Here is an 18,964-nt window from a genome sequence, read left to right as displayed (position 1 = left end):
TCAGTATCCCGTACCTGCCTTCTCTCCATACCCCCTGATCCCTTTAGCAACAAGGGCCACATCTAACTCCCTCTTAAATATAGCCAATGAACTGGCCTCAACCACCTTCTGTGGCAGAGAATTCCACAGATTCACCACTCTCTGTGTGAAAAAAAACTTTCTCATCTCGGTCAATAGACAATAGAAAATAGGTGCAGGAGAAGGCCATTCGGCCCTTCGAGCCAGCACCACCATTCAATGTGATCATGGCTGATCATTCTCAATCAGTACCCCGTTCCTGCCTTCTCCCCATACCCCCTGACTCCGCTATCCTTAAGAGCTCTCTCTCTTGAATGTATTCAGAGAATTGGCCTCCACTGCCCTCTGAGGCAGAGAATTCCACAGATTCACAACTCTCTGACTAAAAAAGTTTTTCCTCATCTCTGTTCTAAATGGCCTACCCCTTATTCTTAAACTGTGGGCCCTGGTTCTGGACTCCCCCAACATTGGGAACATGTTTCCTGCCTCTAACGTGTCCAACCCCTTAATAATTTTATACGTTTCGATAAGATCCCCTCTCATCCTTCTAAATTCCAGTGTATATAAACCTAGTCGCTCCAGTCTTTCAACATATGACAGTCCCGCCATTCCGGGAATTAACCTAGAAGACCTACGCTGCACGCCCTCAATAGCAAGAATATCCTTCCTCAAATTTGGAGACCAAAACTGCACACAGTACTCCAGGTGCGGTCTCACTAGGGCCCTGTACAACTGCAGAAGGACCTCTTTGCTCCTATACTCAACTCCTCTTGTTATTAAGGCCAACATTCCATTGGCTTTCTTCACTGCCTGCTGTACCTGCATGCTTCCTTTCAGTGACTGATGCACTAAGACACCCAGATCACGTTGTACGTCCCCTTTTCCTAACTTGACACCATTCAGATAATAATCTGCCTTCCTATTCTTACCACCAAAGTGGATAACCTCACACTTATCTACATTAAACTGCATCTGCCATGCATGCGCCCACTCACACAACCTGTCCAAGTCACCCTGCAACCTCATAGCATCTTCCTCACAGTTCACATTGCCACCTAGCTTTGTATCATCGGCAAATTTGCTAATGGTACTTTTAATCCCTTCATCCAAGTCATTGATGTATATTGTAAATAGCTGCGGTCCCAACACCGAGCCTTGCGGTACCCCACTAGTCACTGCCTGCCATTCTGAAAGGGACCCATTTATCCCCACTCTTTGCTTTCTGTCTGTCAACCAACTTTCTATCCATGTCAGTACCCTACCTCCAATACCATGTACTCTAATTTTGCCCACCAATCTCCTATGTGGGACCTTGTCGAAGGCTTTCTGAAAGTCGAGGTACACCACATCCACCGGCTCCCCCCTGTCAATTTTCCTAGTTACATCCTCAAAAAATTCCAGTAGATTAGTCAAGCACGATTTCCCCTTCGTAAATCCATGCTGACTCTGAACGATCCTATTACTGCGATCCAAATGCTCAGCAATTTCATCTTTTATAATTGACTCCAGCATCTTCCCCACCACTGATGTCAGACTAACTGGTCTATCATTTCCCGTTTTCTCTCTCCCTCCTTTCTTGAAAAGTGGGATAACATTAGCTACCGTCCAATCCACAGGAACTGACCCGGAATCTATAGAACATTGGAAAATAATCACTAATGCGTCCACAATTTCTAGAGCCACCTCCTTAAGCACCCTGGGATGCAGACCATCAGGCCCTGGGGATTTATCAGCCTTGAGTCCCATCAGTCTACCCAAAACTTTTTCCTGCCTAATGTGGATTTCCTCCAGTTCCTCTGTCACCCTAGGATCTCTGGCCACTAGAACATCTGGGAGATTGTTTGTATCCTCCTTAGTGAAGACGGATCCAAAGTACCGGTTCAACTCGTCTGCCATTTCCTTGTTCCCCATAATAAATTCCCCTGCTACTGCCTTGACTATTTTTTTCCTCTTCACATACCTAAAAAAGCTTTTACTATCCTCCTTTATATTATTGGCTAGTTTACCCTCGTACCTCATCTTTTCTCCCCGTATTGCCTTTTTAGTTATCTTCTGTTGCTCTTTAAAAGAGTCCCAATCCTCTGGCTTCCCACTCTTCTTTGCTATGTTATACTTCTTCCCTTTTATTTTTATGCTGTCCTTGACTTCCCTTGTCAGCCACGGGTGCCTCTTACTCCCCTTAGAATCTTTCCTCCTCTTTGGGATAAATTGATCCTGCAACTTCTGCATTATTCCCAGGAATACCTGCCATTGCTGTTCCACAGTCTTCCCTGCTAGGGCCTCCTTCCAGTCAATTTTGGCCAGCTCCTGCCTCATGCCTCCATAATCCCCTTTGCTATACTGTAATACTGACACCTCCGATTTTCCCTTCTCCCTCTCAATTTGTAGATTAAAACTTATCATATTGTGGTCACTGCCTCCTAATGGCTCTTTTACCTCAAGTCCCCTTATCAGGTCAGGTTCATTACATAACACTAAATCCAGAATTGCCTTCTCCCTGGTAGGCTCCAGTACAAGCTGTTCTAAGAATCCATCTCGGAGGCACTCCACAAACTCTCTTTCCTGGGGTCCATTACCAACCTGATTTTCCCAGTCTACCTGCATGTTGAAATCTCCCATGACCACCGTAGCATTACATTTGCGACATGCCAATTTTAGCTCCTGATTCAACTTGCACCCTATGTCGAGGCTACTGTTTGGGGGCCTGTAGATGACTCCCATTAGGGTCTTTTTATCCTTACAATTCCTCATCTCTATCCATATTGATTCTACATCTCCTGATTCTATGTCACTCCTTGCAAGGGAGTGAATATCATTCCTTACCACCAGAGCTACCCCGCCCCCTCTCCCCACCTGCCTGTTTTTTCTGTACGTTGTGTACCCCTGAATATTCAGCTCCCAGCCCTGGTCCTCATGTAGCCATGTCTCAGTGATTCCCACAACATCATACTTGCCAATGTCTAACTGAGCCTCAAGATCATCCACTTTATTTTTTATACTTCGCGCATTTAAATACAACACTTTAACTTCGGTATTAACCTCCCCTCTCACACCGGTCACAATTGGCCCTGACCTTACTCTCATATCCCTTCTAGAACTTCCCTTCCCATTCATTCGAGAGTCCTTTACAATTTCTCCTGTATTCGCTTCCCCTTTAACTCCATCTTCATATTCCCAATTTGTCAACCCCTCCTCCCCACTACTTAGTTTAAACCCAAGTCCTAAAAGACTTTCCCCTTATCCTTAAACTGTGACCCCTTGTTCTGGACTTCCCCAACATCGGGAACAATCTTCCTGCATCTAGCCTGTCCAACCCCTTAAGAATTTTGTAAGTTTCTATAAGATCCCCCCTCAATCTTCTAAATTCCAGCGAGTACAAGCCGAGTCTATCCAGTCTTTCTTCATATGAAAGTCCTGCCATCCCAGGAATCAATCTGGTGAACCTTCTCTGTACTCCCTCTATAAGCACATTTGTTATGATTCTACAAATTATTTTAAACTTAGATTTTCCTTGCTTCTCTGTTCCCATCAGAAAAACAATTTATTTGATGCCACTTTTATCAAAAAACATTCATATATGGTCTCTTCATGCAAAAGTACATGGCCCATGGATGAAAAAGGCAGAACTGGTGTAAATTTTGACATCTGTCCACATCCCAGTTTTCATTCTGCCCTCCCAACCCAGTAATTTCAGAATTATTTCAGGATCTACAGAGGCTGGTTTACAAAAAAAAACATGAAGTGCTGGAGTAACTGCACTTTGTGTCTTTTTTTGTAAACCAGGTGACATTTCAAGTCAGGACTTAAAGAAGCATCCCGACCCGAAATGTCACTTGTCTATGTTCTCTGGAGATGCTGCTTGGCCCACTGAGTTACTCCAGCACTCTGTCAATTTCAGAAACATGATTGTTGATGGGTTATTATTCTTCTAAGGAGCTTCATAGTTCTACTTATTTTCATGGTCTCAATAATATTGGCTAGGATTTATGTAAGTCATGCTGGCGTGCAGCGACAAAACCCATATCTCTAGAACCTTTGCCAGCATAACCATAAGAACAGTAAAATTATTTTATGTCTCATAACTGCACATAGCAGTACAGATCAGAACCTCGCCCAATATTTTTCCACCTTTCCAACTCAGAAATGCTGAGAGCATTTATAGACTCCCAATATGATCTAGATTGAGGATGAATTCGAGTTTTGTAATAATTTGCTCAATCATTCTGAAATTCTGCTCCAAAATTTATTTTTATTTTGAGCAATATGTTGTAACTTTCCTCCTCTTCACTTCATGGGTAATCCCTCTATTACATGAATGACTTGATCCCGCTCCAGTTTTGTGAATTCTAAGATTGCTGATGAACTCACTGTGGGAACCACAGACACTTCCACAGGCATGATGGGCACCTCAGGTGAGGTGCTGCTGCTTATGTTGTGTTACTGCATGCTGCCAATGCACGGACTGGAGTTCTCCTTACCATTGCAAATGCTCTTCTTTGAGCAATCATGGGCCAGAGATCCTCAGGAGTGAATGAGTATATTGCATTGCTTCAAGAAGAATTTTGCAGAGTCAATGTTGGTAGTATTTTTTCAGTGTCTTGTGGTACCTGCTGCTATGCGTAGTCCAGGTCTCAGAAATATACAGTGGGGCAGGGATCACTGCTGCTCTATACACTGAGTTTTGTTCCGGGTCTGAAGTATTAACCTTGAAAAACCTCTTTCCTCAATAAAGCTATACTTTTGTAAAGGCTCTGTGGATTTAATTTGTTGCCCTTGTCTTTTTTTTATCAGGTCAGTGCTATTGTGGGCAAGAAAACACTCTTTCTGTTTAATTTGGGCGATCCTGATAACCCTATTGAATTGGCATTCCAGCAACATTATGGAACCATTATATCTTACAGATGGTGAGTTTATGTTAATCTGCATGATGGGAGTTAAATGGATAGCGATGAGGGTCTATTTGAATGGTTAAAAAGGGGAGAGACAATGCATCATTAATCACTGTTGCATTGCCACAGATTTGTTGGTATTATTTAAAGACTACAGAGTTCTCATTTGTGCCTGGCTAACTTTCTTGATGACATATAGGTTTCTAAATAAATGTGACATTTCATGCTTTCTCTGTCAGTCTACTTTAGGCAATTTGAGTATTGTGTTTTTCACGGTGGCAATAAATATGTAGTGTCCTTTTTTTCTAAATAAATTATAAAATTACAGTGAATTTTCCTTATCTTTCAAACGTTCAATTGTATTGTATGTTTAAAAACAGAGATAGACAATAGACAATAGGTGCAGGAGGAGGCCTTTCGGCCCTTCGAGCCAGCACCGCCATTCAATGTGATCATGGCTGATCATTCTCAATCAGTACCCCGTTCCTGCCTTCTCCCCATACCCCCTGACTCCGCTATCCTTAAGAGCTCTATCTAGCTCTCTCTTGAATGCATTCAGAGAATTGGCCTCCACTGCCTTCTGAGGCAGAGAATTCCACAGATTCACAACTCTCTGACTGAAAAAGTTTTTCCTCATCTCAGTTCTAAATGGCCTACCCCTTATTCTTAAACTGTGGCCCCTTGTTCTGGACTCCCCCAACATTGGGAACATGTTTCCGGCCTCTAACATGTCCAACCCCTTAATAATCTTATACGTTTTGAAAAGATCTCCTCTCATCCTTCTAAATCCCAGTGTATACAAGCCTAGTCGCTCCAGTCTTTCAACATATGATAGTCCCGCCATTCCGGGAATTAACCTAGTAAACCTACGCTGCACACCCTCAATAGCAAGAATATCCTTCCTCAAATTTGGAGACCAAAACTGCACACAGTACTCCAGATGCGGTCTCACTAGGGCCCTGCAGAAGAACCTCTTTGCTCCTATACTCAACTCCTCTTGTTATGAAGGCCAACATTCCATTGGATTTCTTCACTGCCTGCTGTACCTGCATGCTTCCTTTCAGTGACTGATGCACTAGGACACCCAGATCTCGTTGTACAATAGGTGCAGGTCTGTTCCAATAGGTGCTGTTCCTAACTTGACACCATTCAGATAATACTCTGCCTTCCTATTCTTACCACCAAAGTGGATAACCTCACACTTATCCACATTAAACTGCATCTGCCATGCATCCGCCCACTCACACAACCTGTCCAAGTCACCCTGCAACCTCATAGCATCTTCCTCACAGTTCACACTACCACCCAGCTTTGTATCATCTGCAAATTTGAAGTATTTTGAAGAGTAACATGCAAGATCAAACATGGTACCAATTGTTGCAATGCCACGGTTATCTTACTATTAATATTTCAGTTAAGATAGTGTCCAGTGTTTTTTACATATTGAGAAAACCTCTAAGAGATTTTGCTGTAGTATAATGTATTGGAAGTACAAAACACTTGCAATATGTTGCTATGTTTTCAATTTATACTTATTATTTCCTTTTTTTATTTGGTGAATGGCTGTTTTTTATCTTTTTGTAATACTACACCCATCTTGTGTTTCAGGTATGGCGATGGGTACATCATGATTGGCTTCTCTCAAGGTTACTTTATAGTAATTTCAACACATATTTGTGAGATTGGCCAAGAACTTTTCCAAGTCCACAACCATAAAGACAGTTTAACAAGTATTGCCATCTCTCAATCCTTGAACAAAGCTGCTTCATGTGGTGACAACTGGTATGTTATTTTTTGATTATTTCATTTATCTTGTCTGGCTTTATGGCTGTTAAGAAATTAATTATCTTTATTTGCCTTTTCTTGCCCTAATTTAAGGCGAGTCCTGTATATAATTTGTGCAAATATCTCTGTGAACATTCATAGATGTTAAGAAAAGTTTCTAACCTACTACTTTGGTAGGTAGATTGCTTCTATTGAGGAATCCTGTTTCTTAATTAGGTGTCTCTTCCGATCAAGTAATTCTAATATTATTTCTTACCAGCATTAAGATCCACGATCTGTCAGAAATGAAAGAAATGTATGCTATTATAAACCTGGATGATGAAACCAAAGGTAACTACTGGAAAAGAAAGTTTGATAAACCTTTGCACTATAATGGTATCAACACATGTTCAGTTTTGGGGTACTTTAGACATTTTGAGATTCTGAAGGTGATATATAAATGCGAGCTGTTTTTTCCTTTGCATGAGAAAAATTACTCTGAGATCAATGTACTGCACAGTCACAGTCAGAAATGTTCCTATGTCAGAAAATTCTTCAACTGAGCTAGAAGGGTACTCCTAATTTGGGCCAAGAGAACCTGACTAGCAAGGGTAAGCAGATGGACACAGATGCGGTTGATCTGGACAGAAAGGAGACAGGAATAGCAGAAATAAGAAGACAAATAGAAATCAAGAAAGGGAATACACTGATGTGGCATGCAGCTGATCTAGATGCACTAGCAGCTTCTAATGATCCTGTTACCTGTCATTGACAGAAGCTGTAAGTGATGGCCTATAAACATATGTAAGAGTCACAACCTGAGAATCGGGATTATGATTTTCAGGGCTAATCTCTGTCTCAGCAAAACTATAAAATATTTTTTAAATAAATAACCCCATGGAGAGAAGAATCATGTTTGGGACTATTTGTTAAGGTGTCAAGACCATCTGAACCAAAATGCTTTAACAATAGGTGCACGTATAGCTTTGGAAACTCCTTCATTGGACATCAGTATAATTGGATACATGTTCAACAGCTCATAAATGCTTAATGATGGAGTATAAGTTTGAACGACATAGCATAAGAAGGAACCCCACAAATGTGTATACGACATATGAACTCAAATGCATAGATAATTGAGTGGCTACATTTACATTCAGAAAATGTAATAAAACCAGCAATTCTGTTTTGTACTAGCATTTACCCACTGTATTTATCTCTGAGATTAATTAAATTGCAAACAATATTATGTACCGTATTTTAATATCAAACTTTCAGGTCTGGATCAACTATCTTGGACAGATGATGGACAGTTGCTTGCAGTATCCACACAGAGTGGGACTCTGCATGTTTTCCTTACAAAACTTCCAGTTCTTGGAGATGCATGTGGAACCCGCATTGCTTTCTTAACCTCTCTGCTGGAAGTCACAGTGGCCAATCATGTTGAGGGAGTATGTGCATTTATAAAGTTATCTTGAAATTTGACTTGTAGAGCAGAAAGTTATGAAACTCATTATTTACTCTTTGCAAATGACAGTTGATGCAAATCATTTCTCAACTCTCTTTAATTAATAAAAAACTTTGATCTAACATCAATTTACGGGGGGGAATTTGGGGCTCTTATATGTGATTTTATTATTAATTTAGAACAATTTGATTGGTGTTTGATTTTAAAAATGTTAGAGATCAAGCATTAAGTGCATCATTTTGTCTAACGTTAATTTTGTCTAACTGAAATCTTAATTAGTTACCTGTATTTATTTTCCCCAGGAACCAGAAATCACAGTTTCTGTTGAGGTAGAGCCTAACTTTATTGCCGTAGGCCCATATCACGTGGCTGTTGGAATGAATAACCGAGCTTGGTTTTATGCCTTTGGAGAAAATCGTAGGTTCACAAAAATGCATTGTCCAAATATCAAAAATTAATGAAGAATTGAAACTAATAGTTTGGAATGTATTTATAAAAGGCTTTATTTTATATTATTTAACTGCAATGAAGAGAAACATGTGAGTGCTTCCAAATTTTCTAATGGCAACAAATGAATTTTAAATTTGGTTAAAATGTTAAGCCTTTCTAAATTAATGCTCGAGATTTTTTTTAACATTTTCCGTAATTTTCTCTCATCCCCATTTCCTTTAAAACCGTTATTCATAGTCCAATCGTGTTTATTTACACCTGCCTTAAAAGATTCAGACCCTGGCTTTTCCATAGTTTGAGGAAGACCGATGACCTCCTTGTAGATTAAAATTTTGACTTATCTCTGCATTAAATGGATAATCCTAATGTTTTAACTGTGGCCTCCAGATCCTCCCACAAGAGGAAATATCCTCTCCACGTCCATCCTGGAAAGATTGCTTAGAATCTTAAATGGTGAAGGCCTCGGACACAACTGCAATGGCAGCAATGACAGAAATAATCATCAGCACCCAACCAATCTACTTTAGTATAGTTTAGAAATACAGTGCGGAAACAGGCCCTTCAACCCACCGAATCCACGCTGACTAGCAATCACCCATACACTAGTTCTATCCTACACTAGGGACAATTTACAGAAGCCAATTAACCTACAAACTCGCACGTCTTTAGAATGTGGGAGGAAACTAGAGCACCCAGAAAAGTCCCAGACAGTCACTGAGAGAACATACAAATTCCGCACATCTCTGGTCAGGATTGACCAGGGTCTCTGGCACTGTAAGGCGGCAACTCCACCACCGTCTCACCGTGCCTCCCCCCTTCCCCCACCGTACCCCCTCGGCACTTGATGCACTAGGTCAAGGGGCCTCCAGGCTTCCACAGTAACGTCACTTGCATAGAATTCTGCTCTGACATCAACTTTCTCCAGATAGCTGTCTTCTTTACCTTTGCCCTGTTACTAATTGAATTAAGAAGAGTGGTTGCCTAAACTTGGCATGAGCTCCCCTAAAATTGAGGGGCTTCCAAATTGGTTTTGTGAATGACATATTTTATCCCAAAAAGCACTTATTGATTTGTTGCTTTGTTTGACATTTTTAGGAGTGGCGAAGCTAAAAGACATGGAGTACTTGGGTACTGTAACTAATATGTGCTTGAATTCAGATTATGCAGCAGTACTTTTTGAGGGAAGAGTTCAGCTACATATGGTAAATATGCAAAATAGTTCACATTTTGTACTTCACTTTACAATTAGCTATTTTTGCTTCAGATTTTCAAGTTCGAATAAATATTTGTTTTATCAGTCTAGACTGTTAGAAACATAGAAACATAGAAAATAGGTGCAGGAGGAGGCCGTTCAGTCCTTCGAGCCAGCACCGCCATTCATTGTGATCATGGCTGATCATCCACAATCAGTAACCCGTGCCTGCCTTCTCCCCATTTCCCTTGATTCCACTAGTCCCTCGAGCTCTATCTAACTCTCTCTTAAATCCATCCAGTGATTTGGCCTCCACTGCCCTCTGTGGCAGAGAACTCCACAAATTCAAAACTCTCTGGGTGAAAAAGTTCCTTCTCACCTCAGTTTTAAATGGCCTCTCCTTTATTCTAAGACTGTGGCCCCTGGTTCTGGACTCCCGCAACATTGGGAACATTTTTCCTGCATCTAGCCTGTCCAGTCCTTTTATAATTTTATATGTATATACTAAAACTCTCGTTTGTTTGTTTGTTTGGAGGAGGGAGGGGGGGGGTTGGGAAGGGAAGGGAGGAGGAGGGAGGGGGTGGAAGGGAGCGAGGGAGGGGGAGTGGAGGAGGGAGGGAGGGGGAGGGAGGGAGGGGGAGGGGGGGTGGGAGGGGAGGGGTGGGGGAGGAGAGGGTGCTGCACCAATGCAGGAGAGGTTTGGGCCCAACGGGTCCACTTGGTCTAGTGTCTCTATAAGATCTTCTCTCATCCTTCTAAACTCATTGTTAAAGTACCTAAACAATATAGATCTTCCTCTCTCATCTGGATTTTTTTTAAAGCCTTATTTCAGATATGTACAAAGATGCATCCCTGTCAATAAAATATTCAAATTTGGGTCATCAATAATACTCTCTCATTGAGTTAATGTTTGCTTGAGATGATGTGTGCATGCACAATATCTTCACAACACTTAGTAGATTGGGTGAGCCATGCCTTAAGGGCCTTAACTATTCACAAGGGACCTACTGAGCAGTAATCAGCAAAATACATGCATCTGAGCAATTTGTTGTCAATCCAAGGGAAAATATGTTTAGGATTATATTAGAAATATAGAAACATAGAAAATAGGTGCAGGAGTAGGCCATTCGGCCCTTCGAGCCTGCACCGCCATTCAATATGATCATGGCTGATCATCCAACTCAGTATCCTGTACCTGGCTTCTCTCCATACCCCCTGATCCCTTTAGCCACAAGGGCCATATCTAACTCCCTCTTAAATATAGCCAATGAACTGGCCTCAACTACCCTCTGTGGCAGAGAATTCCACAGATTCACCACTCTGTGTGAAAAAAAACTTTCTCATCTTGGTCCTAAAAGACTTCCTCCTTATCCTTAATCTGTGACCGCTTGTTCTGGACTTCCCCATAATCGGGAACAATCTTCCTGCATCTAGCCTGTCCAACCCCTTAAGAATTTTGTAAGTTTCTATACGATCCCCCCTTGTTAGGATTATAACAAGATTCTTAGGATTATAACAAGATTATATGTGAAAGTCAAGTAATCATTTCCTAATGACAGATCTGGTCTTCCACTTCTTAGAGATGTCCATGTTATCTTGTTTGTACTCAAAGAGTATTTTGAAACATCGCACAATGCTGTATGCCTTCAGGTCTGGCATCATCATCATTTTCATCATCTGTTACAGTTTGCTATATTCAGCACAGACAACTGTAAGGAGTGAGAACATTTAATTTCAGTTCTTTAAAAATCAAGAATAATTTGTTTTTACACAAGTAGACATAAGTACGAAAAAACACGCAAAGTGCGGGAGTAACTCATAGTCAGACAACATCTCTGGAGGACATGGATAAGCAACGTTTTGGGTCTAAAGAAGGGTCTCAACCCAAAATGTCACCTATTCATGACCTCCAGAGATGATGCCTGACCCACTGAGTTATTCCAGCACTTTTTTTTGTAAACCAGGATCTACAGTTCCGAGTGTATACATAAATAAGACATTGTTGTGGTTAATCATGTAAGCGGAGTTATTTTGGGTTTCCAACCCATTTTCACATAACTATCAGCTTTGTATTAGTTTTTCCCAATTTTTATCTCTTCCCTTTCCTCACTAAACAATTTTAAATTAATATTTTGGTCAGTGTAATTCTTTGTGAAGAATGCATGGGGTTTATAATGCATGACTTGCGCAATCTGTGGACAATGTATAATTTAACAATAAGCTCATAGTATGTCTGTCCTAAATATTAGATTATTATAGACAATAGACAATAGGTGTAGGAGTAGGCCATTCAGCCCTTCGAGCCAGCACCGCCATTCAATGCGATCATGGCTGATCACTCTCAATCAGTACCCCGTTCCTGCCTTCTCCCCATACCCCCTCACTCCGCTATCCTTAAGAGCTCTATCCAGCTCTCTCTTGAAAGCATCCAACGAACTGGCCTCCACTGCCTTCTGAGGCAGAGAATTCCACACCTTCACCACTCTCTGACTGAAAAGGTTCTTCCTCATCTCCGTTCTAAATGGCCTACCCCTTATTCTTAAACTGTGGCCCCTTGTTCTGGACTTCCCCAACATTGGGAACATGTTTCCTGCCTCTAATGTGTCCAATCCCCTAATTATCTTATATGTTTCAATAAGATCCCCCCTCACCCTTCTAAATTCCAGTGTATACAAGCCTAATTGCTCCAGCCTTTCAACATACGACAGTCCCGCCATTCCGGGAATTATCCTAGTGAACCTATGCTGCACGCCCTCAATAGCAAGAATATCCTTCCTCAAATTTGGAGACCAAAACTGCACACAGTACTCCAGGTGCGGTCTCACTTGGGCCCTGTACAACTGCAGAAGGACCTCTTTGCTCCTATACTCAACTCCTCTTGTTATAAAGGCCAACATTCCATTGGCTTTCTTCACTGCCTGCTGTACCTGCATGCTCCCTTTCAGTGACTGATGCACTAGGACACCCAGATCTCGTTGAACATTGACTCTTCCTAACTTGACACCATTCAGATAATAATCTGCCTTTCTATTCTTACTTCCAAAGTGAATAACCTCACACTTATCTACATTAAACTGCATCTGCCATGTATCCGCCCACTCACACAACCTGTCCAAGTCACCCTGCAGCCTTATTGCATCTTCCTCACAATTCACACTACCCCCCAGCTTAGTATCATCTGCAAATTTGCTAATGGTACTTTTAATCCCTTCATCTAAGTCATTAATGTATATCGTAAATAGCTGGGGTCCCAGCACCGAACCTTGCGGTACCACTGGTCACTGCCTGCCATTCCGAAAGGGACCCATTTATCCCCACTCTTTGCTTTCTGTCTGTCAACCAATTTTCTATCCATGTCAGTACCCTACCCCCAATACCATGTGCTCTAATTTTGCCCACTAATCTCCTATGTGGGACCTTGTCGAAGGCTTTCTGAAAGTCGAGGTACACCACATCCACTGACTCTCCCCTGTCAATTTTCCTAGTTACATCCTCAAAAAATTCCAGTAGATTTGTCAAGCATGATTTCCCCTTTGTAAATCCATGCTGACTCGGAATGATCCTGTTACTGCTATCCAAATGCTCAGCAATTTCGTCTTTTATAATTGACTCCAGCATCTTCCCCACCACTAATGTCAGACTAACTGGTCTATAATTACCCGTTTTCTCTCTCCCTCCTTTCTTAAAAAGTGGGATAACATTTGCTATCCTCCAATCCACAGGAACTGATCCTGAATCTATAGAACATTCTGAAGTACATGTCAACAGTTTAGGGCTATACCTTCAAGGAGCTATTTTCAAAATTTCAAATTGGTATTCAAAACTTCATCTCCTAAAACTAATATGTCGAAATGATCCTATTTCTAAAGTCAGGGTTTCAGCTTCTTACTGGAGCGTTTGAATAGTTAGCTGTATTAATACAGGTAATACAATCTGCTGTAATGTATGTTTCCATAACGCAAGATGGATATAGAGCGATTGATGAATTAGTGAACACTATTTGTACCACGTAGGCCTAATTGGTAATAACGCAATTTCAGTCGTGAACTAGAGAACCACTTAAAAGTTACTTAAGAAATTTGCCAGCAGAATAATATGCTGTTTTGGAAATAAAAACTGCTTCCATGTAACTCCCCTGCAGTAATCAGACATCATTGCCTCCTAAGAACACAGAGCTACTTTTACTGTTGTGGGGCATTTGAAATTGGCAACAATTGCTTCTTTTGACAATTGTGCAATGATACTATTAAACAATGTAACATATAGCCTTAAACTTGCAATGAGAAAAATAAACATGGTTATTAAAAATACCTTTATTTTTGAAAATTCTGCAGGTAAAAATAATTGTTGCTGCGATTCTGAATTTCTCTACCCTCTAACTCACTTTTCCCATTGACATAATTATTTTTATAGCACCATTTCCTATTACACAAGGTTTTTTTAGGAGCGCAACCCTTATAGCAGAACCACCTGTACTTGGTTTGAAATAGAACAATTAGTTTTGCGTATAATGTAAAGCCTAAAAGATCTTTAGCAATTTTAGATCTTTAGAAAAAAATAGTAATTTTGGGCACCATATCTGACGAAGGATGTGCTGGCCCTGGAGGGGGTCCAGAGGAGGTTCACAAAAATGATCTCAGGAATGAGTGGATTAACGTATGATGAGCGCTTGACGACTCTGGGCCTGTACTCGCTGGAGTTTAGAAGAATGAGGGGGGACCTTATTGAAACGTACCGAATAGTGAATGGCTTGGATAGAGTGGATGTGGAGAGGATGTTTCCAGAGTGAGAGAGTCTAGGACTTGAGGTCATAGCCTCAGAATTAAAGGACCTTCCTTTAGGAAGGAGATGAGAAGGAATTTCTTTAGTCAGAGGGTGGTGAATCTGTGGAATTCTTTGCCACAGAGAAGGCTGTGGAGGCCAAGTCAATGGATATTTTTAAGGTCGAGATAGATAGATTCTTGATTAGTATGGATGTCTGGGGTTATGGGGAGAAGGCAGGAGAATAGGGTTACCTAATTCTGCTCCTATTATTTATGACCTTTAGTTTTAAAATGTTGGTTTAATTGCTTTTTCCAAAGTACCTGCAGAAACAATGTATAAAAGCAAAGGTACACATTTGTATCTGTCTGTAGTAGAATTTGTTCCTAAAACTAAAATTGTTTTCAGCAGTCACGATCGAGGCATTTTATGTTATTGCCTTCTTCCTTTATTTATTTTGACACCAAACAATTACACTATTGTGTTGGACATTGATTTATTTTCCCATTGTGTTCCAAGCTGGACCATGTACTGAATTCAAATAAATTGTATTCTAGTAAAATACAATCATCCAACCCAGGATTCTTGCTGAGGTCAAAAGTGAAGCTAGACTACCAGATGGTGGGAAATATGCTGTTACTGACATATTTAATTAGAAGACATCTTGAAATTGGAAAAGAAAACACAAAAATATCATTATGTGCCAAATATTTTCATCTTAGAGCACTCCAGTATTAATGCAGAAATAACCCTAGGACTGGCAGCATTGATCCTGCTACATTAGCAATGTTAATAAAAGAAACAACTTTGCATATAATGTTATAGTTCTTAAGCTTAGAATGTTTTTTTTTGCTGTACACCTTCCTCATAATATTACATTACACTAGAACTAAGACCATTACTAATGATGTTGAGGTTTTTTCCTTTGTAGGTCTGTTCCAGCTTTTTTTTTTGTTGCTAAGCAACAGATATAATGGTTATTTGGAAAGGGTACTGAAATGAACCAGGCAATAAGAATTGCTTTTGTTTAAATGTGACATTTATTTAGTCTAGTTATATTTGGGATAACTCATGTGTGGAATGGCAACATAGAAATATTTAATTAATCTTTAATTAATTTTTCTGATTTTTTTTTTATACTACTGGCATAGTAGTATACAATACCCGAGTTATAAAAGCCCTAACATGAATTATCTTTATGAAAATTTTCTGATAAATATCTGCACAATTTTTAAAAAAAAGTTATATTGCCCTAACATTTTAGCAGAGCTACACAGCTACACAGCTATAGAAGAAATACTGCAGAGTATTTCTTGGGAGCTTGGGACATCAGCTGGTTGGATTTTCTGGCTGCTGCAGGACTACAGGCAGCTTCTGCCTGTGGGAAAGGAGCATTTTTGCATACCTTTTCTCTCGAGCCAAGTTGATTTTTATTCCAGGACCAAATTTCCTAGCACAATCCAAACAAATTCCTGATGTACCCTTTCTGGTGCTATCACCTTTCGTTAACTATATTGTGATCACCATAAAGTATATGCAAATAGTAATCAAGTCTGGCATTACTAGTGCATTACTTGGTTCAAGCATTACCTCCATGCTCTATTGTTCTTGTTTTGTTTGCCACAACCAAAAAAAGGAAAAACAAGGAAAAAAACCATTATACCTTCTTATCAACTATCTATTTCTAATGGTATTTTCAATGAGTCAGTCACTGTAAGGTCCTTTTGTTCATTGACACTTCTAACTATCCTATCGTTTACTTTTTATTCTTTGTCTTGTTTGTTCTCTCAAATATATTCACTCAGCCTTCTTCAGATTGAATTCCATTTACTACTTTTCTGCCCACCTAACCAGTATATTGAAATTTTACGGCAGCCTACAACTGATTCTCTTTCATCAATGTGCAGCCTACAACCGACTCTCTAAATAATCAATTATACTGTCTTTCTAACTAACTCATACCTGGCTACAGTTGATTGCATGACATTATTCTTTCAACCAGAGGCCTGGAATCTTGGATTTCCCCACATGAATAAATAACATTAAAGAGTTAGGGAAGAGAGGGGCAAATAGTAATTTCCAAAATTATGAATCATATTGAGAAGGTAAATATGAAAGGTTATTTCCAATAATTGACAGATCAGATTTATTGAGGTGGAAATATAACATTTTGTAAAGTGTTAAATCAGTTGTTATCAAATTGAAAGAACTTGAAAGAAATGGGGAAGTGCTTGGGAGAAATATGTTGTGATCAATTAGCTCTAAATGGAGAGCAACCACTGCCATAGGTAATGGGCTGAATAATCTCCTTCAGCATTGTGGTTTTTGTCTTTTGGTATAGTAAAATAGGTAATTAATTACCCCATAAAAATCCTAAAAGCAGATTATAAATTCTCATTATTTCAAAATGTAGTCATCGCTGCGTCTTCCACAGTACTTTCAAACTTTAACTTCTATTATTGTTAATAGAACAGAATTTTGGAAGTGGAATAGAATATGCAGCCATTACTATTCATGTTTTATTGCTTACGGTTAAGGATGAGTTTCGGGGCAACATTTATGGACATATCTGTCCCATCATTACTTTAGCATAATATTTGAAACTTAATTTGGGCTTCTTTTCAGGAAAATGCAAAAAAACTGACCTGAAAATTAATTTGCACACTCAAAATAAAAAGTACAACGTAGTAGAATACTGGCTTAATTTGCATATAATTCTACAGTAGGTATCAATGCACTTGTCAGAAACTTCAACTACAGGTTTTCAATGCTGTGTTCTTTTGCCCAGCATCCAGCGTAAAATTCCTTCAACAATAGTTGAACACACAGAATTAATGTGCAGCAACACTCAAACTGCATTCTTTGTTCTCACTGAAATTTAAGACTCATTGCAAGTTTAACTCAGTTACGTTATCTTACAAATGGACGGGTAAGTGAAACAGTGTAATGTTGCAAAAATAATATCAAGAAATCTGTCTAAAACCTTTGTTTTGGGTGAGCCAGAAGCACCAGCTGTGCTTCCAGAACCCATCTGCCTGGCAACTTAATGCCAGAGATGACTGTTTCATTGGTGAATGCTGCCACCTAAGCTGCAAACTAAAATATTAACCCTGATTCTTTCCACAGATCCTGTCTAATCTGCTGAGTGTTTTCAGCATTTTCTTTTTTCACTTTATATGTAGAGGAATGGCCAAAATTATTTTTCTGATGCACTTTTTCAATGTAAACTGCTGTCAAAGAAATTATTTCATATTAGTTAGAAAATTGCCTCATGTATCTTTTGAACTTCCAGAATTGGTTATGTTAGTCCATATGAAAACTGCTTTGAGTTTAATGAAATTAAAATGTTGCAATTTATGGTAAATGAGTCATTAATTTACTTAACATGTATAATTCTAATTTGGTTACAGATTGAAATCGAAGGTATTGAAGCGCAGGAGGAAAGAGAAGCTCGTCTTTTTCCTGGACATGATGACAAATGCCGAGTTACATGCCATGCACTTACTGCTGACTTCTTGATTTACGGGACAGATGTGAGTTCCTTGCCAATGTCCTACAATCTCCACCCCAGATGATCTATTTAATAATCCAGGGTACCACCCTGTCATGTAATGGTCACCAGCCCCTCTGCGTTGTGTAATGATCCCAGCCCTGATAGGGATGATCATTACCTCATGGCTGAGCTACTGAACTCCTTTTTTTTTAAGCCATTGCAGCTTAGTAGACTGAATTACCTCTTTTTATGCTATGGTATTCCAATATCCAGTACGTTAAAACACAAAGACCTTCAGCTGACTTATTCTTCCACCAAACCCAAAAGGAAGCTATTTTTTAATGTTCACTTTATATCCAGTACATTTAAATAGGAAGCTGGATGGCTTTCTGCCTAAAGATTATAATAGTACATACAAAAAGGAGAGGAGTTATTAATTAATCTGCTCCACAGTGTTGTTCACAGATGAGGTCATCTCTGCCCAAATCCATCACAACCTATTTCTCCTTTTGTCTTTCTGTATCCATCCTTAGTTTAAAAATATGCTCCAAAGCCATTTGTTGTTGCGCATTCTAAATCACAAATGCCTTACTCGTGGCCTTTCATTTCCTGCAACATCACTACAGCTTCTTCAAGCACATTGTTGATGTTCTTACATTGACTGAATCTTGACCTTCATCCTGATCAATGCCTCATCCTGAAAGTCAGGAAGAACCCTGCATACATGTTGGTGCTGGATTCTACTAAGTTGCCCAGCCATGCTGCATTTTTGAGGTCCCTGGAGATTTCACTACAGAATGCTTTGATCAAACGTATGTAGTAAGTGCAGTGGATCTTCTGCTTCTCGGGCTTTTGATGTAATACCAGGTTAAACCCCTACCTGCATTTGTATAGGATAGTTGGCAATAAAGATATAACAGTAAACTACT

The 18,964-nt window shown here is 39.8% G+C and overlaps 1 protein-coding gene across 3 annotated transcripts in view; it reads left to right on the top strand.

The window, feature by feature from the left end:
* The window catches only part of wdr19 (WD repeat domain 19), an 85,962-nt gene that overhangs the window by 17,863 nt on the left and 49,135 nt on the right, over positions 1 to 18,964 (top strand). For all 3 annotated transcript variants that reach the window (XM_078399846.1, XM_078399836.1, XM_078399854.1), the window contains exons 8-14: positions 4,810 to 4,922; positions 6,516 to 6,689; positions 6,952 to 7,022; positions 7,950 to 8,122; positions 8,442 to 8,556; positions 9,685 to 9,791; positions 17,953 to 18,075. In XM_078399846.1, the coding sequence (XP_078255972.1) occupies positions 4,810 to 4,922; positions 6,516 to 6,689; positions 6,952 to 7,022; positions 7,950 to 8,122; positions 8,442 to 8,556; positions 9,685 to 9,791; positions 17,953 to 18,075 (876 nt within the window). The remainder of the gene's footprint in view (positions 1 to 4,809; positions 4,923 to 6,515; positions 6,690 to 6,951; positions 7,023 to 7,949; positions 8,123 to 8,441; positions 8,557 to 9,684; positions 9,792 to 17,952; positions 18,076 to 18,964) is intronic.

This window comes from Rhinoraja longicauda, chromosome 1, assembly GCF_053455715.1.
Source record: "Rhinoraja longicauda isolate Sanriku21f chromosome 1, sRhiLon1.1, whole genome shotgun sequence".
Taxonomy (NCBI): domain Eukaryota; kingdom Metazoa; phylum Chordata; class Chondrichthyes; order Rajiformes; family Arhynchobatidae; genus Rhinoraja; species Rhinoraja longicauda.
Note: the sequence above shows the minus strand (reverse complement) of the source record. Positions and strands in the feature narration are given on the sequence as shown.